The sequence below is a fragment of the Muntiacus reevesi genome, chromosome 1 (genome assembly GCF_963930625.1).
Source record: "Muntiacus reevesi chromosome 1, mMunRee1.1, whole genome shotgun sequence".
Classification (NCBI taxonomy): domain Eukaryota; kingdom Metazoa; phylum Chordata; class Mammalia; order Artiodactyla; family Cervidae; genus Muntiacus; species Muntiacus reevesi.
The window spans coordinates 101,324,006-101,348,499 of NC_089249.1; the positions used below are offsets into that span (position 1 = coordinate 101,324,006).

The window sequence follows — 24,494 nt, forward strand, 5'->3', positions numbered from 1 at the left end:
GGCTATTGTAAATAGGGTTGCTATGAACATTGGGGTACATGTGTCTTTTTGAATAATGGTTTTCTCAGGGTAATGGCCAGTAGTGCGATTGCTGGGTCATATAATTTTATTCCTAATTTTTAAAGAAATCTCTATACTGTTCTCCATAGTTACTGTATCAATTTACATTCCTACCAACAGTGCAAGCGGGTTCCCTTTTCTCCACATCCTCTCCTGCATTCAGTTATAGATCTTTTGGTGATAGCCATTCTGACTGATGTGAGGTGCTACCTCATTGTAGTTTTGATTTGCATTTCTTTAATAACGAGTGATGTTGAGTATCTTTTCATGTGTTTACTGGCCATCTGTATGTGTTCTCTGGAGAAATATCTGTTTAGGTCTTCTGTCTCCCCACTTTTTTTTTTTTTTTCTTTTTATTTTATTTTTATTAGTTGGAGGCTAATTACTTCACAACATTGCAGTGGGTTTTGTCATACATTGATATGAATCAGCCATAGAGTTACACATATTTCCCATCCCGATCCCCCCTCCCACCTCCCTCTCCACCCGATTCCTCTGGGTCTTCCCAGTGCACCAGGCCCGAACACTTGACTCAAGCATCCCACCTGGGCTGGTGATCTGTTTCACCATAGATAATATACATGCTGTTCTTTCGAAACATCCCACCCTCACCTTCTCCCACAGAGTTCAAAAGCCTGTTCTGTACTTCTGTGTCTCTTTTTCTGTTTTGCATATAGGGTTATCATTACCATCTTTCTAAATTCCATATATATGTGTTAGTATGCTGTAATGTTCTTTATCTTTCTGGCTTACTTCACTCTGTATAATGGGCTCCAGTTTCATCCATCTCATTAGAACTGATTCAAATGAATTCTTTTTAATGACTGAGTAATATTCCATGGTATATATGTACCACAGCTTTCTTATCCATTCACCTGCTGATGGGCATCTAGGTTGCTTCCATGTCCGTGCACCCCAATGCCCACTTTTTTTTTTATTGAGTTATTTGTTCTTCTGATATTGAGCTTCATGAGCTGCTTGTATATTTTAGAGATTAATCCTTTGTCAGTTGCTTCATTTGCTATTATTTTCTCCCATTCTGAGGGCTGTCTTTTCATCTTGTTTATAATTTCCTTTGCTGTGCAAAAGCTTCTAAGTTTGATTAGGAGCCATTTATTTAGTTTTGTTTTTATTTCCATTACTCTAGGAGGTGGGTCAAAGAGGATCTTGCTGTGATTTATGTCAGCATGTTCTGCCTATATTTTCCTCTAAGAGTTTTACAGTTTCTGTCCTTACATTTAGGTCTTTAATCCATTTTGAGTTTATTTTTGTATATGGTGTTAGGAAGTGGTCTAATGCCATTCTTTTACATGTAGTTATCCAGTTTTCCTACTTATTGTTCTGGATATAAAACAAATATCCAGATATAAAACAAATATCCAGTCTTACTACTTATTGATAAAAGCTTAGATTTTTAACATTACATGTGTCCTTATTTTTACCATCTGAGCAACTCATTTAGTACACCAAACCCAATCTGTCCTATTTGTGTCTTTGTAGTGTCTTCATTTACTATCCAACTTGCTCAGTATTTTTACTGAATTTTTCTTATCCCTAACTTCTCAATCTCTAGTGCTGTATTTCAAACAAGTGAATGATTTTTTTTAACCCTCTCATTATCTTTCTAAGGAATTATAGTGACTTTTCAATTATCACTATAGGAAGTGAGTGTAATATCATTGAAATGGCAAGGACTTTATTGTTAGAAAAAGCAAGATTAAAAGACTTAGTCTTAGGTTCTATTACTAAGAATAAGTAATAGGTTCAGTTACTACTAACAAGGAAAACTTAGTTAATACATATAACTTCTGTGCCTGACTTTCCTCTTCTATAAAATGAACATATGACTTAGTTTCTATAAAATTTGAATAAGATATGTAAAAATGCTTTATAGATGATAATTGCTAAATAAATATTATTTTATTTCATTCTTTTTTCAATAAATATATTAATCAAAATATAACAACATCCTTTAGTAAACTGACCAAATTTCTGATTGGTACTTTCAAAGATAATCATAGGAAAAGACAGATTATGTCAAGGAAGGTTATCAACATTTGTCTTAAATCATATGGCATGACGAATGATGGACAAAGCTAAGAGTTGTCAGCATGCAGAAGTCTTGGAAAAGCCTTGCAAATGTTATGGAAAAGGGGAAATAAACATATGCCATGACTCCTGACATCAGAAATTTAAAAAAAGACTAATTATAGTGGAAACTATAAGTTGGGTCAATATAAAGAAACACCTAAATATTAAGGCTATCTAAGAATAGAATGAGTTGCTGTAAAAAGTAGTAGTGGACTTCTCAACTTGAAAAGAACCTACTAGAAACAAGAGAAATATCTATCTGAAGAGAATTTTTCCCTTGAGGTATGAAGTTGCTGTATGATGCTGCATTTGAAATCTCCAGTTTGAAAAGAAAACTTTTCACTAACTTTCCGAATACCTTAATATACATTTTACTCACTGTATCCTTATTTTTAAGTGGTACTTTTTTTGGAGGGGAGTTGGCTAAGAGTGTATATTTGTTATATTTGAAACAGCCTACACACTCTATCAACAAAGATCATTCATTTTTAACTTTTAAATATCCACTGCATTGTTAAAAGAGCACTGCATCAAATTTACACTTAATAAATATTTGACAAACTAGTGAATGCAACAGCATCACAAGAAATTAAACCAAAATTAACTTTTTTTTTTTTTTAGAAAAAGATATTGTGGACAGCACCAAAACTCACTTTTCCATTCTCAAAATATCTTGGCCAATGGTAGCTTGACATTACTCGTGTAAATCCATAGGGATGAGCGAGCATAAATCCAACTCCCATTTTGTACAGTCTAAAAGGCATAAAATTATATCATTATAGAAGAAAATAATATTTTTAACATCATTAAAATGTAGGTTTAAAAATGGGGAACTTTGTTTCTTACCTAGCATCCCAGAATGTAAGAATAGATGCTCCCCCAGCTCCATGCCCTCGCTGATTGTCATGGTTATCAACAAAGACAAGTGCCCTGTCAGAAGGCATGAAACCCCAGCCTTCTCCCCAGTTCCTATTAAAAAATAAATCTTAAAAACACATATTTGTATTCTTTTACAATGACTTTAGAGTAACCTAAATGTCTATTCCTTTCACTATAGCACCCTGTAAGGAAATTCTCTAATTAAATGATTATTCTCAGGGCTTTTTAAATGTAATATATATAGATATATTGGGTTGGCCAAAAGTTGCATTTGATTTTTGCCATTAGATGGCTCTAGTAGTGCTTAGTTATCTTTCAACTGAAACAACTTAGATTGTATTGTGACAGCTGTCAAAGCAGTGTGCATTTAAAAAAAAATTATCAAAATTGGTAAATTTTTGTTAGCCATTTTAATATTAATGTTGGAAGAAAAAAAGCAGCATTTTTGGCATACTATGCTTCATTACAGTCGTGTCCAACTCTTAAAAACCCCAGAAATCAAACTGGGGTCTCCTGCATTGCAGGTGGATTCTTTACCAACTGAGCTATCAGGGATGCCCAACATTTCAAGAAACAAAAATGCAACTGAAATGCAAAAAAACAATTTGTGCAGGGTATGGAGAAGGTGCTGTTACTGATTGAATGTGTCAAAAAGTGCAAATTTTTGTGAAATTTTGCAAAGTTTCATGTTGAAGATTTCTTACTAGACGATGTTCCATGGTCTAGTAGACCAGTTGAAGTTGATAGTGATCAAATTGAGACACTTTTGAGAACAATCAATGTGATACCACACATGTGATGGCCAACGAACTCAAAATACCCAAATCAAGAACTGAAAATCATCTGCACTAGCTTGGTTAGTTTAATCGCTTTCATATTTGGGTTCCACATATTAAGTGGGGGAAAAAAACTTCTTGACTATATTTGTGCATGCAGTTCTCTAATTAAACATAAAGAAAACATTCCATTTTAAAAACAAAACTGCAACAAAGAATGAAAAGTAAATACTGTATAAAAATGTGGAATGGAAGAGATCATGGGGCAAAATGAACACCAACAACCACATCAAAGGACAGTCTTCATCCATAGAAGGTGATGCTGTGTATATGGTGGGATTGGAAGGGAGTCCTCTATTATGAGCTCCTCTGGAAAAACAAATTATTAATTCCAACAAGGACTGCTCTCAATGAGACCAACTGAAAGCAACACTCAACAAAAACCAACTGGAATTAGTCAACAGAAAATGCAGAATCTTCTATCAAGATAAAACAAGACTGCATGTTTCTTTGATGACCAGGCAAAAATTGTTACAGCTCAGCTGGGAAGTTCTGATTCATCTGCCATAATCATCAGTCACTGCACCTTCAAATTCCCATTTTTTCAGTCTTTTTTAAATTCTCTTAATGGAAAAAATTTCAATTACCTGGAAGACTGTAAAAGGCATCTGGAATACTACTTTGCTCAAAAAGATAAAAAGTTTTGGGAAGATAGAATTATGAAGTTGCCTGGAAAATGGCAGAAGATAGTGGAACTAAATGGTGAATATGTTGTTCAATAATGTTCTTGGTAAAAATGAAAAATGTATCTTTTATTTATATTTAAAAACTGAAGGAACGTTTTGGCCACCTCAATTTTATCTAGGAATACATTCCATACATGTATATATGTAGGAATTACTTAAATTACATTCATGCTACAGGTATAAGATTTTTGTTATAAAAGATATTTTAGAAGTTTCAGTATATTATAACTTAGATGGGCTTCAGAAGGACCAACATCCACTATCATACAATACAGAATGAGAAACTGGGTTTAAATAAGCCTTTGATATTATATTGATATAATGGTAATATTAGAAATCAATTAGTTGATTAATATATGTAATTCTGTAGCATGGCTTCATTGTAGGAACTTCATAAGTTATAGAATCATTTTAACAATAACCTGACCTTTACAAATTATATGTAAACATTAGTCAAATCTAGTAGAGTCATACTGAAATCTCTAGATCGAAATCACAGATTAAAATCTCGATTTTATGCTTTGGATATCAAAAAGCACCTCCTTGTGATTGACATCCTAAATAATAATGATCATCCCTTAGCAGTTATGGAAGTATAACACTTATTAGTAAATGAATCCTTGAGAGTTGTCTAAACAAAAATGCATTAAGAAGAAAACTCATGCTGGGGCAATATCACAAATAAATCTGTGAAATAATTCAAATGAAAGAAATCATATTTCATTTACTTTAAGTAAGCCATTTTCTCTCCACTCCACTTGCGCAGAACTGTGCCTAGTTTTGCACCATACTTGAATTCTGTCACATGGCCATTTCCAAAGTACTCACTGCTTGCAATTGTCTCACCACCCAGATCAATTACCTCATAGAAATGAAGAAAAAAATATCATTTTAAGAAAGAATTTTAACAAGTTAAAATTATATAGAAAATAACTTTATACTATTTATATGAAATGCCCCAAATAGTCTTCCTTATATCAAAATTCTTATTTTTCTTTGCTAAAATATATAGTACAATATTAAAAGGAGCATGACAAAGTAACCTGTTGTCCTGTGAGAATGCTATCCGAATTAGTCTTATTCATAAATGATAAAAGTAGCTCATATTTATATAGCACTTATTGATGGCTGACAATATTTCTCAGTATTTGATAAACATTACCTCTTTAATTCTCCAAAGAATATAAAGATATAACCATTATCATTATTCTTTTTGATAAATTTTGAAAAAATTGTTCCTCAGGTTGATCAATTTACTGAATAAATACAGCTAATGGTGCTACAGCCAAGACTTAAAGTCAGATAACCTGTCTTAAGACAATTTCTACATTATCTGTCTTCTATAATGACCTCTGGGGAAGTTATATGACATAGAGATTTTTGCAACCTATATACATTCTCAGAACTTGCATAAAACACCTCCTATGATAAATATACAGTCTCTGAATAAAAGGAGGCTAAGGAGCCACTCTTCTATATAAATGATTCATCCATTAATCTAAAGAAACTGTGTTTTTAATGAAATCTGCCACTTATTTTATGATAAATTATGGATGAATACTGATGATGAATTATGCTCTGATGAATAATACATGGTATTATTTTATATGGACATGATCCATAGGGTTGCAAAGAGTCAGACACAACTGAAGTGACTTAGCATACACATGTATTGACATACCTCCTGGTAAATGAAAGGTCTACTTCCTTCAGGGAACCAGCTTGTGTTTAGATTATGCAGTTTATCCAAAATTGCCTTTATGTCTCCAGGCCACATGTGCTTAGAAGCATCAATTCGGAAACCTGCTACACCAATGTCAATGAGACGGTTTAGATATTCAGCAATTGTGGAGCGCACATAATCTTTCGCCAATGCAAGATCAAGAAGACCAACCAGACGACAATCTCTGACCTACAGAGGTAAAACTTTGTGATTGATCCTTGGAACATCACCTCCACCTGAGAATCCATTTCATTATTTTCATTTATTCATTAATATTAATAGATATTTCTATAATGTCTTATTTGCACTGGTCTCTGAGGTTACTGACATCCTAGTATAGACATACCTTTGAAATATTTTTCATTATAAAAATGGAGAATGTAAAAAATACAGTGGATGACCTTTTTCATTGTGAAAAATTAGATTTGAGAAAATGTTTTAAATATTGACTTGAAATTATTATTTTTAACAGTCAGACTTAGAATCTTGTTTTCCTAAACAATCTAAACTAACACTTAAAATGGAGATCAGTAAGCTACATGTGAATAATAAAAAGCATAGATAGCTCATTTTTGCTAAGTACCTGATAAGCAACATTATAGCTCTTAATTTCTCCATTTCCAGTTTTACATTTTCCATCATTAAAATCCCAACTAGAGTATGGGACTGCTGGGAAATCCCTAGTCCCAGGGTTGAAGTAACTTCCACAAGTACTGCTCGTTCCCGCCCTCACACCACTTCCAGTCATATGATTAATTACAGCATCCACGTAAATGCGGACCTGAAAGAAAAATTTCTATTTCAGTTTGGCTTACAGAGAGGTAGAAGTTTATATTATTATTTAGAGTTTATAGCACATTGATGACACTCCAAAATATTTGTTATTTTATAACTTGCCATCTTAGAAGAGTAACAGTCAAGTGTAAAATAAAGCATTGTGAACGGAAGTCCTACATGCATTCTAGCCACTTGGTCAAATGGCACAAGGAGTAAAGAAACTGCCTGCAATGCAGGAGATGCAGGAGATATGGGATTGATACCTGGGTCAGAGAAGATCCCCTGGAGAAGGAAATGGTAACCCACTCCAGTATTCTTGCCTGGAAAATTCCATGGGCCAAGGAGCCTGGCGGGCTATAGTCCATAGGCTTGCAACAGGTCAGACATGACTGAGTAAGCACTGAGCATGATAAATTAAATGAACCCCAAACTACTAAAACTATGGAAAAAAAAATGCAAAGACACTATTATTGGTAGGATATCAGAATCAGTTGAGGCAGGAGAGATGATTGATTTTTTGTTGTTGTTGTTGAAATTTACATGGGTCATCCTAAGAAAAAAGAAGCCAGATTCTGGTATCTATTTAGGATCAGAAGAAATAAAGTTAGGTATTGCCTGTCATTGTCCTCCTTATCAAAGAGAAAATAATTACATATCATCATAAAACCTGTGGGAAGGAAGACCCAGGATTATGGGTGGCGAAACAAGTGACATGAACCTATCAGCAAATATTATAAGTAGAATTTCCTATTAAAACTGGAAAAGTATTTCCCAGGAATGTGCACAGGCAAAAGGGTTAAAAGTTGTTATTTTGCCTTATAAGTAAGCTTCTGGCCTTGAACTCTTCCTTCATCTTCTTTAGTGGACAAATGGCATATATATAAATAATTACAAAAGCTGAATATTAGGTAACAACTAAATTTTATATTTTTAAAATATAAAATATAAAATTTATTTATAGCTAAAGTAAAATTTCAAAATATATGAAAATTATTCTGCATAAAAGGAACAAGAGGCAAGAGAGATAAATTATTTTTCTATATAATATGTTTAAAGAAAACTTTAATTCGCTTACACCAACATTGTTACATCTAGTCACCATGTCTTTGAATTCACTTTCATTTCCTGATCTTGTACATAACTTGTAGCTAACTGGTTGGTATCTTTCCCACCAAGGTCTTGAAGGGTCAGTAATCACAACGTTTTCATTGGGTGGGGAGATCTACAAATAAAACACACTTAATAAGTATCAAATTATGGCTTACTTTATATCATTGAATTTTCTAGAAACTAATCAATAGTCTAAAATTACTTCTGAATCTTTGTATTTGCAGCTATATTTTTTGCAACTATTGATAACCTGGTGAAAAAAAATTATCTTAGAAATAAAACAAGGTCACCAAAAATTTCAAATTTTTTATTCCTCAGAAAACTGTTTTACTTAGAGTACTTTAATTCTGAAGTAAAATGTTGTCCTAGCTTTCAGATACAGAGGATACTATCACGTACTCTCAGCACAGTAAAGTCTGCAATTTATACATGAACAATACTCACCTGAACCCCTCCAAATCCTTTGGGGGCTAAGTATCGCTCACATTCAAGAGCAATATCGACCCAGCGCCACTCAAACAGATGGACAATAGATGTCCGTCCAGATTTGGTGTGTGGGGCATACTGAGCCCAGCAGAACACAATGACTGAAAGCAATAGAAGGAACTTCATTTTGCACTGAACTTGTCAGTGTTCTTTCCAGCAACTATCTGTATTCCTGTAAGAAGCATATTTTACAAAGTAAATGTTAACATGAATAAACATTTGGACCACAAACTCTTTATTCATAATCTGAAGAGAACTATCAATAATAACATTAAGCAGATGAAGAACATCCATAAAATCTCCTAGGAATACCACCTAAATCAGCAGTCACCAACATTTTTGGTACTAGGGTCCTGTTTCATGGAAGACAATCTTTCCATGGCTAGCCGGGGTGGGGAATGGTACATGTGGTAATTCGAGTTGTGGGAGCAATGGCGACCAGCAGATGAGGCCTTGTGGGCTCACCAGTAGCATACACCTCCTGCTGTGAGACCCAGTTGCTAATAGGCCACGGACTGGTACTGGTACTGGTGCATGGCCAGGGGTTTGGAGAGTCATGATCTAAATGGCCTTTTATAACAATGTTTTCCTCATTGAGAGAATATTAAAATATATATAAAGTTCATAATCATGCATTACTTAGCTAAGATTAGACCTTATTTCTGAAGTCCTTTATTAATAGAAGGAAAAAAACAATTGGAGTCAACTGAATTCACAGTCAAAATATTGCAAACATTTGTATCATTTCAGTTTCAAAAACAAAACAAAACAAAAACAGACGATTCAATTCCATTCTGGTTTTTCACTCAACCAAAAATTTTAATCATTTAACTTTCTGCACCAAGATTTAAGAAACCACTTGGAAGAAGAATGACCATGAATTGAGGAAACAGACCTTCCTCTCTCCCCTCTTCATCAAATCCTGTGGTTAATGCATTGGCTGTAGCAGTAGAGTATGGCTTTATTCCCCCTCTTATTTCTTATAACCAAGTATTTCTTATACCTGATAAAACCTTGTTAATGAATTCACATCCATTTTCCTTCTTAATATACATGAAATTCTACTAGAGAGAATATAGTACAGGTGGGAAAAAAGTTAATCTAGTCTTTCAACAAGCATTAAATGAGTGTCTGTCTTTTTGCTAAGAAAATGGGTAGTATTCAGGATACAACGATGAACAAGACAGACAAGATACTGTTCTCGAGCAACTTACATTATAGTAGAAAACAAAGAAATATATGAGTAGATAATAATAATACTAAAACAGTGTAAGATGGCAATAAGAACTAGTATTAAATAACAGTGTAATAAAATAGAAAATGGTTTCACCATAAGTGTATTTTAGACTGAATATTCAGGGAAGGTACCTTTGACAAAGTGATTTTCAGGTAGAATTTGAAAGATTAGAAGAAGGTAGTTATTTTAAGGTTAGAAAAAGAGTAATCTAGATAGAAGAAAGTGCAATAATAAAAGCCCAAAGTAGGAAAAAGCTAAGAATACTCAAATGATACTATAAAGATAAAATAAATAAAAGTCAGTGCAACTAAAGCAGGTGGCAAAGTGGAAAGGAAAACAAGATGAGGTGAAGAGAAATAGGCCAGATCATGTAGGACCCTATAGAATATAATGAAAGAGAAGGCCACTGAGGCTCAAAAAAAGGGACGTAAGAGGTTCTGATTAACTTTTAAAAATAATTCTTGCTTTTCTGTGAAAAAATTGGCTTATAGGAAGACAAGAATAATGGCAAACAGATGAGTAGACTTTTTCAGTGGTCTAGGAAAGAAGTAAATAGTTTGGACTGGGGCATTGACAGAATACATTTCACAGGTAAAAATGCAATGGGTTTATAGATAGATTAGAACTCAAGAATAAGGGAAAGAGAAAAATTAAAGAAGTGGGTATTTGGTGACACCATTTACTAAGATGAAAATGAAGAAGTACTAGCTTCATGGAGGAAATACCAAGAGCAGCCTATGAATCCTAGTGCTCTCCTTCAGTCCTTCCTCCAACCCACTTTGTGAATAATCTCTGTGTCCAAAGTTTTTTTTTTAAATTATTATTTAGTTCGAGCTGCTATAACAAGAATATCATAGACTGGTTGGCTTATAATTAAACATTTATTTCTCACATTGGTGGAGTCTGGGAAACTCAAATCAAAATATCAGAAATCCAGTGTCTGGTGAAAGCCCCCTTCCAAGTTCACAGATGGCCAATTTCCTTCTTGTATCCTCATATAGTGTAGACCATTGAGAATTTTACGCTTTTTTTGCCTCTTACAAGGACACTAATTCTATCAGGGGAACTTCACTCTCATGACTTTACCTTAACATAATTACTTCCCAAAGTTGTCATTGCCTAATATCATCCCACTGAGAAGAGGTAGGGTATCAACATCTGAATTTTGTGGTGGAGTGAAACACACAATCCCTAACACCCATCCACTGAAAAACTAAAATTCCTTCATATTTTACAAGCAACTTTATTTCTTCATGACTTTCAAGTACTTTCAAGTTCCCTTCCATTACCCCTGAATACCTAGTAACTACGCTGCCTTTCAGATGCATAAAGCATCTTTATGAAGCTCATCTTGATAGTTAGGTAGGACTACTCTGTATGATAGTTTTTTTAACTTATATGATATTATTAAGTGATATTTGATTTCTACTGCAAAAAGTAAGTATTTATATGGCCACCATCTGGAACAGATTTTCTTAAGGGTAGACTTCATAGTTAATGGTCCTTAAAAAACAAATAGCATAATGGCTTATGTGATCAAAAAATGGTTGCAACATACAGACTCTAAAATTCAGGTACTGTGCAAGACATTGGTGTAGTTTGGGTTGTGTCTACATTGATTTCTTTTTTTAAATAAATGAACACTATGTCAGAAATTGTATAATACAGTCTACTCTAATCATTGCAGAAACTTTGTACACATAAAGGAACTAAGACTCAGAGAGACCGAGTACATTGTTCAGGCCCACATAATAAGTTACAAACTTGAAATTCGATAATCGTCCTAACACAGGTTAACATTTTCTGTACTACATCAAAGTTTCTCATAGAATTTTTGAGTTGCAATGTCCAATACGGTAGCCACAAGGAAAACTTCACTATTAAACCCTTGAAATATATCCCCCTCAGTTAGTCTATCCTATCAGGAAGCTTTCATAACCTTTTAACCTTCTCCATCAGAGGGTAGGCAGACTGAAAATCACAATCACAGAAAACTAACCAATCTAATAACATGGACAACAGCCTTGTCTAAATCAACAAAACTATGAGCCATGCCATGTAGGGCCACCCAAGATGGAGACATGGTGAAGAGTTCTGACAAAATGTGGTCCACTGGAGAAGAGAATGGCAAACCACTTCAGTATTATTGCCTTGAGAACCCCATGAACAGTATGAAAAGGCAAAAAGATAGGACACTAAAAGATGAACTCCTCAGGTCGGTAGGTGCCCAGTATGTGACTGGAGATCAGTGGAAATATAACTCCAGAAAGAATGAGGAGACGGAACCAAAGCAAAAACAACACCTAATTGTGGATGTGATTGGTGACGGAAGTAAAGTCTGATGCTGTAAAAAGAGCAATATTGCATAGGAACCTGGAATGTTAGGTCCACGAATCAAGGCAAATTAAAAGTGATCAAACAAGAGATGGCAAGAGTGAACGTCAAAATTTTTGGAATCAGCAAAATAAAATGGACTGCAATATGTGAATTTAACTCAGATGACCGTTAGGTCTACTACTGTGGGCAAAAATCCCTTAAAAGAAATGGAGTAGCCATCATAGTCAATAAAAGAGTCAGAAATGCAGTACTTGCAGTCGCAAAAACGACAGATCAAAAACGAATGATCTCTATTCGTTTCCAAGGCAAACCATTCAATATCACAGTAATTCAAGTCTATGCCCCAAGCAGTAATGCTGAAGAAGCTGAATTTGAATGGTACTATGAAGACCTACAATAACTTCTAGAATTAACACCAAAAAAGATGTCCTCTTCATTATAGGGGACTGGAATGCAAAAGTAGGAAGTCAAGAAACATCTGGAGTGACAGGCAAATTTGGCCTTGGAGTACAGAATGAAGCAGGGAAAAGACTAATAGAGTTTGGCTAACAAAATGCACTGGTCATAGCAAACACCCTCTTCCAACAACGAAGACAAGACTCTACACATGGACATCACCAAATGGTCAACACAGAAATCAGATTGATCATATTCCTTGCAGCCAAAGACAGAGAAGATCTACACAGTCAGCAAAGACTGTGTGGCCACTGACTGTGGCTCAGATCATGAACTCCTTATTGCCAAATTCAGACTGAAATTGAACAAAGTGGGGAAAACCACTAAACTATTCAGGTATGACCTAAATCAAATCCCATATGATTATACAGTGGAAGTGAAAAATAGATTTAAGGGACTAGATTTGATAGAGTGCCTGAGGAACTATGGATGGAGGTTCATGACATTGTACAGGAGACAGGGAGCAAGACCATCACCAAGAAAAAGAAATGCAAAACAGCAAAATGGCTGCCTGAGGAGGCCTTACAAATAGCTGTGAAAGGAAGAGAAGTGAAAAGTAAAGGAGAAAAGGAAAGATATACTCATTTGAATGCAGAGTTCCAAAGAATAGCCAGGAGAGATAAGAAAGCCTTCCTCGTGATCAGTGCAAAGAAATAGAAGAAAACAATATAATGGGAAAGACTAGAGATCGCTTCAAGAAAATTAGAGATACCAAGGGAACATTCCATGCAAAGATGGGCTCAATAAAGGAAAGAAATGGTATGGATCTAACAGAAGCAGAAGATATTAAGAAGAGGTGACAAGAATACACAGAAAAACTATACAAAAAAGACCTTCACAACCCAGATAACCACGATGGTGTGATCACTCACCTAGAGCCAGATATCCTGGAATGCAAAGTCAAGTGGGCCTTAGGAAGCATCACTACGAACAAAGCTAGTGGAGGTGATGGAATTCCAGTTGAGCTATTTCAAATCCTAAAAGATGATGCTGTGAAAGTGTTGCACTCAATATGCCAGCAAATTTGGAAAATTCTGCAGTCGCCACAGGACTGGAAAAGCTCAGTTTTCATTCCAATTCCTAAGAAAGGTAATGCCAAAGAATGCTCAAACTACTGTACAATTGCACTCATCTCACGCGTTAGCAAAGTAATGCTCAAAATTCTCCAAGTCATGCTTCAGCAATACTTGAACCATGAACTTCCAGATGTTCAAGCTGGATTTAGAAGAGGCAGAGGAACCAGAGATCAAATTGCCAACATCCACTGGATCATCGAGAAAGAAAGAGAGTTCCAGAAAAAAAAATCTATTTTTGCTTTATTGACTATGCCAAAGCCTTTGACTGTAAATCACAATAAACTGTGGAAAACTCTGAAAGAGATGGGAATACCAGACCACCTGACCTGCCTCTTGAGAAATCTGTATGCAGGTCAGGAAGCAACAGGTAGAACTCGACATGGAACATCACATTAGTTCCAAATAGGAAAAGGAGTATGTCAAGGCTGTATATTGCTACCCTGCTTATTTAACTTATATGCAGAGTATATTATGAGAAATGCTGGGTTGGAAGAAGCACAAGCTGGAATCAAGATTGCCGGGAGAAATATTAATAACCTCAGATATGCAGATGACACCACCCTTATGGCAGAAGGTGAAGAAGAACTAAAGAACCTTTTGATGAAGGTGAACAAGGAGAGTGAAAAAGTTGTCTTGAAGGTCAACATTCAGAAAAATAAGACCATGGCATCTGGTCCCATCACTTCATGGCAAATAGATGGGGAAACAGTGGAAACAGTGGCAGACTTCATTTTTTGAGCTCCAAAAGCACTGCAGATGGTGACTGCAGCCATGAAATTAAAAGATGCTTGCTCCTTGGAAGGAAAGTTATGACCGAACTAGACAGCATATTAAAAAGTAGAGACATTACTTTGCCAGCAAAGGTCCATCTAGTCAAGCCTATGGTTTTTCCAGTAGTCATGTATGGATGTGAGAATTGTACTATAGAAAGGTGAGTGCTGAGAATTGATGCTTTTGAACTGTGGTGTGGAGCAGACTCTTGAGAGTCCCTCGAACCACAAGGAGATCCAACAAGTCTATCCTAAAGGAGATCAGTCCTGAATATTCATTAGAAGGACTGATGGTAAAGCTGAAACTCCAACACTTTGGCCACCTAATGCCAGGATCTGACTCATCTGAAAAGACCCTGATGTTGGGAAAGATTGAAGGCGAGAGGATGAGAGGGTTGGATGGCATCACCGACTCAATGGACATAAGTATGAGTAAACTCGGGGAGTTGGTGATGGACATGGAGGCCTGGCGTGCTGCGGTTCATGGGGTCACAAAGAATCGGACACGACTGAGTGACTCATTGAACTGAAACAGAAACATGTAATATATGTAAAATACACTTCAGATTTTGAAGAGTTAGTATGAAAAAGAATGTAAAAATTAATTTGTATATTGTTTACATGTTGAGATACTTTATAATACATTGCGCTATGCTTAGTCACTCAGTTGTGTCCGACTCTTTGTGACCCCGTGGACTATAGCCCACCAGGCTCCTCTGTCCATGGGGATTCTCCAGGCAAGAATGTTGGAGTGGGTTGCCATGTCCTCCTCCAGAGGATCTTCGCAACCCAGGGTTCAAACCCAGGTCTCCCACATTATAGGAGGATTCTTTACCATCTGAGTCACCAGGGAAGCTAGGCTAGATAAAATTTATTATTAACATTAAATCCCCCAGTTTCTGTTTACCTCTTTTAATATGGCTACTAAAATTTTTATATGATATATGTGGCTTTCATTATATTTCTATTGGACAGCACTGTTATAGCACCTTTATCACATTAAGTCTGAGAAAGGACAAGTCCATGCACAAATACAAATAACAATAATAAAATGAAAGACATAATCATTATTTTAAGAGACACGTGAGTAAAGTGTTCTGGGATTTAATTAATATGAAAATCCTTTGTGACTGACAGGAATAGAGGAATGTAAAACTGCCTTGCCTTATCATACTATTCATGGGGTTCTTAACACAAGAATGTTGAAGTGGTTTGCCCAAAGAATTGATGTTTTTGAACTGTGGTGTTGTAGAAGGCTCTTGAAGTCCCTTGGGTTGCAAGGAGATCAAACCAGTCAATCTTGAAAGAAATCATTCCTACGTATTCATTGGAAGGACTGATGCTGAAGCTGAAACTCCAATACTTTGACCACTTGATGCAAAAAACTGACTCATTGGAAAAGACCCTGATGCTGGGTAAGATTGAAGGCAGTAAGAGAAGGGGATCACAGAGGATGAGATGGCTGGATGGCAAAACTGACTTGATAGACATGACTTTGAGCAAGCTCCAGGAGTTGGTGGAAGGGGAGGCCTGGTGTGCTGCAGTCCATGGGGTCACAAAGTGTCAGATACAACTAAGTGACTGAACCGAACTGACTGAAAATTGCCCTTAAGAATCAGTTTTATTTTAATGAAAAGAGATAAGGTGAAATGGTTTTAAAATAAGGAAAAAAAAATGTGTGCCAATTGTAGGAACTGGGCCAGGAGAATAGCAAGAAATTAATATAGTTTTATAGAACATTGAATTAGAAGTGGTGGAGGACTTAGTAAAATTATATTGAGGGTCTTGCAAAGTCAGGAAGAAGTAAGCAGACTTTCTTTTGAAAACTATGAGAAGCTACAGAAGGTTTTGCTTGTTTTTTAAAATGGAAAGTAACATGATTAGAGTTTCTGGAGTATAGCAGATGGATTGGCAGGCAAAGAGAACTGGCAGGTGAAGATAGAAACTTATGTAGTAGTAAAACAGAGTATGACGAAAAATCTGAACTAGGATTTTAGCAGTAAAAATAAAAATTGCAGACTATGTACCAATAAGTGCCACCCAATGAATGACATTTGCCAGTATCCATATTTTTGTGGAATCTCTTCCTACATAGATTATGGAGTTGGTTTATAACTTCTTTTGCCCAGAGGGATATCAGCGAACAAGAGACAAACAGTCAGAAGTTTGATTGTCATCTCCACATCTTTTGAAAATCTGAGACCATTGTGGTGTGGTAACTGGGATAGAAGACCACATGGAGAGATTCAAGTGGTCTGAGCCTTTCCAATCATGTGAGCTGACATACCAGCTAACTGTAGTTGAATGATTGTTCCATAGCTAAATCAGTAAAAGAACTACTTAGTCGACAAAGAGATATCTAAGACATAGTAAGTTATTATTGTTATTCAGCAATAATGAATTGATATAAAGGGGAGAGAGGCAATAGATTTGTGTGTTTTAGTTCCTCAGTCGTGTTGACTCTTTGACCCCATGGACTATAGCCTGCTAGGCTCTTCTGATCCTAGAATTTTCCAGGCAAAATACTGGAGTGGGTTGGCATTTCCTTCTCTGGGGGATCTTCTGACCCAGGGATGGAACCTGGATCTCCCACATTGCAGGGAGATTCTTTACTGTTGGGGTCACCAGGGAAGCTCAACAATAGATTTGGTGGAGATAATTATACAGAAATGGTAGCTAATCAAATGTAGGGGAATAGAGAAAAGGAAGAATCAAAGAGGACTCTATGATTTAAAGGTTAGTGAGTAAAACAATGACAATACTATTATTATTCATAGTGTAATCTAGAGGCAAATTTGGTTTAGGGACCCTGAAGAGTGAATATGGGATATATTGAGTTTACTGTATTAAAAAACACTAGATATGAAGAAAGAAGAGAGATTTGGCAGTTTTCAACAAAGAAATGATAGTTTCAGAAATGATGTACAAAATATTTAACAACTGATTTAGCACAGACACCAACCAATCAAAACAAATGCCATTATAAGCAACTAGCATGTATAGGCCAATGCAATCTGGTGGGATTATCAGACCTGGAGAGCTGGACTCTTGAAAGTTGACGAGGTACCAATGTAGATGTTGAATCCAATGTTACAGCTTTGCAGTCTATATGATGGAGCAGGTAGGAGGGAACATATATAAGTTGCCTTCAAAGTAGGGAGAGGAGTTTAATTACCAAATAAATGTTTTCAATAACAAAAAAGGAAGGAAAATTTGCAAAGAGGACAAGAAAATAATTGAATGTAGATGAATATTAGAAACAGAATAGGAAAGACTGAGTAGAGAGTGGATGACATAGCACTGATGGTGGTAAAGAGTTGAGAGACAAGAGCATCATTTGAACTTCACACTTGACTCAAGGTTTCAAATATAAAAATGTAATGGTTAAGAATGAGACTTTAGGAGTTACACAAAATATAGTTTAAATCCTGACCTTGACATTTATCAGCTGCGTGATCTTAAAATTCATCTATAAACTAGAAAAAAGTAACATTCCACTTTCACTTTTCATCTTAAATATTGTCTTTCCATTCTACTTTTCCCAAATACTTTCTACATCTCAGAGTATTTTCATATCCCCCCAGATGAGCCTCATCAGTTATCTCTGAACTGTTGTTTAAATAACAAGCGTTTTTCACAAAGCATTTAAAAGTATTGTTAGAATAAAGGGTAACTTGCAGACACAACTTGGGGGATTTTACTAGTATCAGAGCATAGCTGGAGATATGAAAACATATAATAACTTCTACCAAGGATCAGCCATTGTCATATGTTTTCTCATGTAATCTTAATTTTCATCTAAATTAATCTAAAGAGCTATAAACTTCAGAGCAGAGACATTAAAACAGGTATTTATATCTTGGAAGGTAAATACTGTAAATTCTTGGCATCTTTGGCATTAATAACAAAACAGAAAAATAAGAACTTGGAATAGCTGTTATATCTACTTCTATTGTTATTATAGTCTACTTGTTATTATAGTCTTCCTAAAGTGGTTCTACTCAGAGAAGTTATTCACAGTAATACTAGTATCAATGCTCTGTTGCCCACACCTCATATTTTCTGGATTGTTCTAAAAAGTGGAAATTTATTTTTATTTTAAAACTCTAATGGTTACTATAATTTACCAAATGAGATGTCTTAGGAATTTCTAAAAAATATTAAATAGGATGTTTGATAATATCTTAACAAAGCAACACTCTTTAGGGAACATTTATATTTGAAGTCTCAATAAAACATATCTAATATTAAGAAAAATAGTTTTGTTTACTTAGACTTATCTACAAGGTTTATTCTCAGGATAATAAGTCACTTGTAAAGATTAGAGAAATGAAGGTAAAGACAATCAAGTTTACATACCATATTTATGAAATGAGAGAAACATTTTGAGCCATGGCCCAGAGGCATTTCAAACACAGAGTACATTTTGTGCTGCTGGACACTGAAACCTGAGTTGTCAACAAGTCTAAAATAGATTGTGAACTCTGTACTGTATCAAAGCATATGACAGAAATCACTCGTTTCGAGAAAAAAACGGAAGAGCGAACAATATGACACTCAAAACAATTTTAATAACTTACCACGTCAACTTCCCTAAGTGAGTGGCCTCCCAAATCCACAACTCAGTCTTTCCAATTATAAAACAACAAAATCACACAGTTCTGGTTTAGTTTTCTTTTCAGTGAGGAAAAAGAAATTCTGAATTCAGGACTTTTAGATTTCCTATAAATACTCTTCTTTTCAAGATGTGCTCTCACAATCCTGCTCAAACTCTCCAAACCTAATTTGTACAAAAAGTATACTCTGAGCCCCACATGACCCCAGATTTGGCCACTCTCCCTCCTGCTTCCTGAGCAAACTGCTGACCTCCCTCCCCCAGCTCCGTTTGCTCCCCGGCCTCCTCTTCTAATTGCACCACACTTTCTCAGTTGCCTACTTTCTATCTGTTTTCCTTTCTCATTCTCAATATCCTCTCCTAATCTCAATCAGTCTTTTTTCCCCGATCCATTTATATCAACCCATCGCAGGGCGGGGGGTACTATTTACTAAAATAACCTTAAAGACACAGATTAGAGTACGACTGTGTCAAATTAGTTAAGTGTAAGTAGACTGTAAACAAAATCTCTAAACTGGAAATCTAATTTTGAATCCAAGCTTTGCCATTTACTATGTGAAGCTCAGGGAAAACATTAAAAACTGTAGATTGAATTTACGTCTTCATTTGAAAAATGAGAATAACAGTACTGTTGATAAATATGATAAAATTTCAAAAAATAATGACTAGTGATGTGAATCAAGTGTTACTATGTGCCTTTTCCATGTATTACCACTTTGACTCCTCACAGATATATAAATTCAGGATAGAATTATGATTATACTCAGTCTTTAAAGAAGGAACCTGAGACAATAAGAAATGGAATAATGCAGTTTGTCCATGAACATAGTTTAGTAAATATTGACACTGAAATTCAAAACCAAGTGATCTATTAATAATACTGCAGTGAGTTTTTATCACAATTCAGTCTTTTTAATCTCCCTCACTGGGTGGTTCTAAAAAATCAAACAAAAAAATTATACGTGATGATATCTTAAAATATGGAAATTTTTGTTCAGTTAATATTAATATGTTGAGAAGATTACACAAATAGTAAGAATTATTCCAAAATTTCCTATTTTTTCTTTTATTCTAAATAAAATTAATACTTCTGTTAGTTTTTATTCCTGGTATCATATTCACCCACAGAATATTTTGTGGCTTATCAATATTCAGTGTTCCTCCCTGCAGGTGAAATATACACCTCTGTCCTATTGAATTCAGGTGTATCATGCAATTTGCTTTGGCAATGAAATGCAAAAAGAAGCAACGTTTTTACTTTGAGGCTTCTATGATAGCAAAACATGTATCAAGATGATTTTCTGTGACAGATTATAAAGTGACTGATATGAAGAATCCCCTTGTTAATCTGAGATGAACATGAGAGATAAACTTTTCTACTGTAAGGCACTGATAATTTTTAGTTCTTTGTTACTACAGCATAACATATTCTCTCCTTAGTGATACAACCACTAAGTTCCCTTAAGATCTTTGATTCATAAAATATTTTTAAATGACATTTTCTTTCTCTTGGAATGTAAGAAGTCAAGAGAAGGATAAACCATAAGATCAGGGAATGTTAACATTGAGAGAGACTATTGGGATAAATTAGTCCAGTGATTTCTAGATTTTCAGTAATAACCAAAATTTCAAATATATATATTTAATATAAAATCATGAAATTATTAAAAAAACTACCGTTAATACATTGTTCTTGTCCTGCTTTTTGGTCATTTGAAAACACTTATCTAAATATAATCATCTTATTTTATTGATGTAGAAAATAAGACCTAAGAACAAGACAAGTAGCATTTACACTAGACAAATAACCAACCACTCTTAAAAGGAGCAAAACTGACATGACATCAGCATCATGGTGGTATGAATTGTTCCTTTTTTCCTCTCCCATTTGACTTATAACTATTTGGACATCCACAACCAAACAAAAGTCCTCTGCATTTTTTTTTTATACAGGATACTTAGGAGATTTCTACCCTCCTGTAGGTAGATAGGGCCTCAAAGAGGGCTACAGATTCAAGGGAATGGATGAGTCTGCCCCACTCTCATTTGCTCCAATTGTTAGAAGTGTAACCGGGAGAGCACACAATTGGGTGGACCCTCAAAAGAGAGAACTTGCGGAGGTCTAGCCAGCTTGATGAGGGAACCCAGCATGCCACTGGAGCAGGATTGAGCCATGGTTGGAGGTAGAGGAGAAGGAAGACGTTACTGAGGCAGTTCTCCTCTCCAAGGTGACCCTTAAATGACACTGGGCTTTTGGCAGTGGAAGTAGCTACATCTGTGTTAGAGGAGGCGGCGGAAAACAAAAGTGGTGAGTGACAAATTGGCCACATGCAAGGTCCCATTTCTCCCTAGTAGATCTGGAGTTCTGTGGAATGACTTCTATGATGGGAAGGAGGGGAGGAAAGGAAAAGGGGCAGATAAGATAAAGGCATTGGAGGAACATGCTTCCGACTATCTGCTTCAGGAACCTTGGATTCCCTAACTCTAGGATCCCCCTATCAAGCTATGGCACCCCCAAAATCTGTTGCTAAGCCTCAGCAAGCCTACCCCCATATTGATGTCAATTCTTTTTAAACTCGCGAGCACAGTCCCAAGAGCCAGTGTATACAGGAGAAATCCAAAACTTGAGCTACAATGCCTCCTTCTGGAAAACAAAAGAAAGTTTTCTAATCGTCAACCTGTTGAGCTGTAACAGTCCAAGTAAACATTTCTTAACTAAGAAAAGTATTTGCTACTTCAACTGTAAAAGCAAAGGCACATAATGTCAAACATGAAAAATCAAAGAAATATGGTATCACAAGGAGAAAATAATAATTCTCCAGGAACTGAACCCAAAGGCATAAAATACTGAGATCTGAAAAAGAATTCAAAGTAGCTATTAGCTATAAGAAAACTCAGAAAGGAAAGTCAATGAACTCAGGAACAAAATTAATGACTAAAAGGAATTGTTTACCAAAGTTGAATTTTTAGGAACCAAACAGAAATTCTGAAGCTGAATAAATCCATAAATGAAATAAAGAACTCATTAGACAGCAAAGGTAACAGAACAAATTAGATGAAAGAAAGAATAAGTGACTGGGAAGATAAGAATTTAGAAATGATCCAGTTAGAAGAACTAAGTTTTTTTTTTTAAAATAAAGAAACCTTATGAACCCTAAGGATTTGATCAGAGAAACAAATATAAGAATAATTGGTGTACCAGATGGAGGAGAAAGGTAAAAGGGGGAAGGGAATTCATTTGAAAAATAATAGCTAAGAACTTTTCAAACTGGGGAAAGGAATTAGACATACAAGTTCATGAAGCTAATAGAACAGCCTGTTATCTCAATACCAAAATTTTTCCAATACACATTGCAATGAAACTGTTAAAAAAAATCAATGATAAAGAAAGAATCCTAAATTTAGCCAGAGAAAAAAGAAACATGATCTACAAAGGAACTCCATTAGACTATCAGTGGATTTCTCACAAGAAACTCTACAGGCCAGGAAGGAATGGCATGATATATTAAATATGTTGAAAGATTACAAATTGACAACTAAGAATACTTTATCAGGCAAAGTTATCCTTCAGATATAAAGGAGAAATAAATCACCAACTCAATGGACATGAGTTTGAGCAAGCTCTGGGAGTTGGTGATGGACAGGGAAGCCTGACGTGCTGCAGTCCATGGAGTCACAAAGAGTTGGATACAACTGAGTGACTGAACTGAACTGAAAGGCTTTCCTATATAAGCAAAAGCTGAAGTCACTAGACCGGACTTACAAGAAATGCTAAAAAAGCTCTTCAAGCTGAGATGGAAAGATGCAACTAGTGACACAAAGACATCTGAAAATATGCAATGCTTTAGTAAAAATGAAAAACAGAAGATCACAATTAGAAAACTATATTATACAGGTGTGTTAACCATTTAATTATAGTATAAAGGTAGAATGAAAAAGCATTAAAAATAGCTATCACTAGTATAATTTGGTAATGAATGCACAGAAGAAAACTGGAAAGTTGTGACATCAAAAATATAACAGGAGTAAACTGATGAAATATTTATATATGAGAAAAGAAAAGTTGCTTCAGGATTATAAAAAAAAAAAAAGGACTTTTATTCCCATGAGATGTTTTATGTAATTTTCACGGTAACCTGAAAGCAAAAATCTACAATAGAGACACAAAACATAAAAAGGGTGACTGAGAAAATGACAAATTTACAAAGGTAGGTAGAAACAGAGGGAAAAGAAACAATAGAGATGAAATACAAGCAGAAGGCAAATAATAAGATGACTGTAGTAAATCCTTTCATATCAATAATCACTCTAAATATAAAGATATTGGATTCATGGATCAAAAGGCACAGTGTGGGCTGGGGAAAACAAGACCTAACTATATGCTGCCTGTAAGAGACTTATTTCAGGTCTAAAGACATATATAGGCTCAAAGTGAAGGGACAGAAGAAAATATACCAAGTAAGTTATCCATATTTATATAAGACAAAATAGATTTAGAGACAAAAACAGGAACAAGCAACAAAGGTTATAATATAAAGACAAAGGGGTCAATACTTCAAGAAGATATAACAATTGAAAATATACATGCACCCAACATCAGAGCACTAAAATATATTAAGCAAATAGAAAATGACAACAGTACAATAGTAGGGGATTTTAAGATGAGACTGTAAGCAATGGAGAGGTCATACAGACAGAAAATCAAAAGGAAAACAATGGATTGAACCAAACTTTAGAACAAATGGACCAAACAGACATCTATAAAACATTCCACCCAATAGTAGCAGAATACATTCTTCTGAGGTGAACACAGAATCTCCAGGATAGATCATATGATAGGACGGAAAACAAACTTTGGCAATTTTAAGAAGACTGAAATCATACCAACTATCTTGTATGACCAGAGTGGTATGAAGCTAGAAATCAATAAGAGGAAAGCTGTAAAGTCTACAAATATGTGAAAGCTGAACAACACATTTCTGAATAACCAATGAGCAGTAGAAGAAATCAAAAGGAAAATTAAAAATTATCTTGGGAGAAAAACAAGGTGGCAGAAGAGCAGGTGAACCTGGAGTACATCTTTCTCCACGGATACATCAGTAATACACCCTCAGACACAGAAGTGCATGCAGAATACCAGCTGAGAGCGGACAGTAGTACCTGAGCAGAGGAAAATAATATACAGAACCATCCAAAACTCGGTAGGATGAAGGAACTAGGAGGAAAAATAGGAGTGTTAGTAGGACTGGACCTGCCCTCAGCAGGTGGGGGAACTAAAGCGGGGATCTGATCCCCACATCGGGACAACTGTCTGAGTCACAGGAGAAACATTTAAGGCAGAGAGTGAAAGAGCTG

At 35.4% G+C, this 24,494-nt stretch overlaps 1 protein-coding gene across 4 annotated transcripts in view; it reads right to left on the minus strand.

Annotated features, from left to right (window-relative positions):
- The window catches only part of LOC136148309 (alpha-amylase 2B-like), a 60,969-nt gene that overhangs the window by 5,637 nt on the left and 30,838 nt on the right, over positions 1–24,494 (minus strand). For 2 of the 4 annotated variants that reach the window (XM_065907828.1, XM_065907836.1), the window contains exons 2-8: positions 8,607–8,820; positions 8,128–8,274; positions 6,859–7,056; positions 6,234–6,464; positions 5,281–5,414; positions 2,998–3,120; positions 2,805–2,904 (exon numbers count right to left, since the gene is read on the minus strand). In XM_065907828.1, coding sequence (XP_065763900.1) covers positions 2,805–2,904; positions 2,998–3,120; positions 5,281–5,414; positions 6,234–6,464; positions 6,859–7,056; positions 8,128–8,274; positions 8,607–8,774 — 1,101 coding nt within the window. In that variant the 5' untranslated portion in view covers positions 8,775–8,820. Of the gene's footprint in view, positions 1–2,804; positions 2,905–2,997; positions 3,121–5,280; positions 5,415–6,233; positions 6,465–6,858; positions 7,057–8,127; positions 8,275–8,606; positions 8,821–18,883; positions 18,922–19,104; positions 19,355–24,494 lie in introns of those variants that run through there. The other 2 variants (XM_065907843.1, XM_065907847.1) reach the window with 2 other exon arrangements.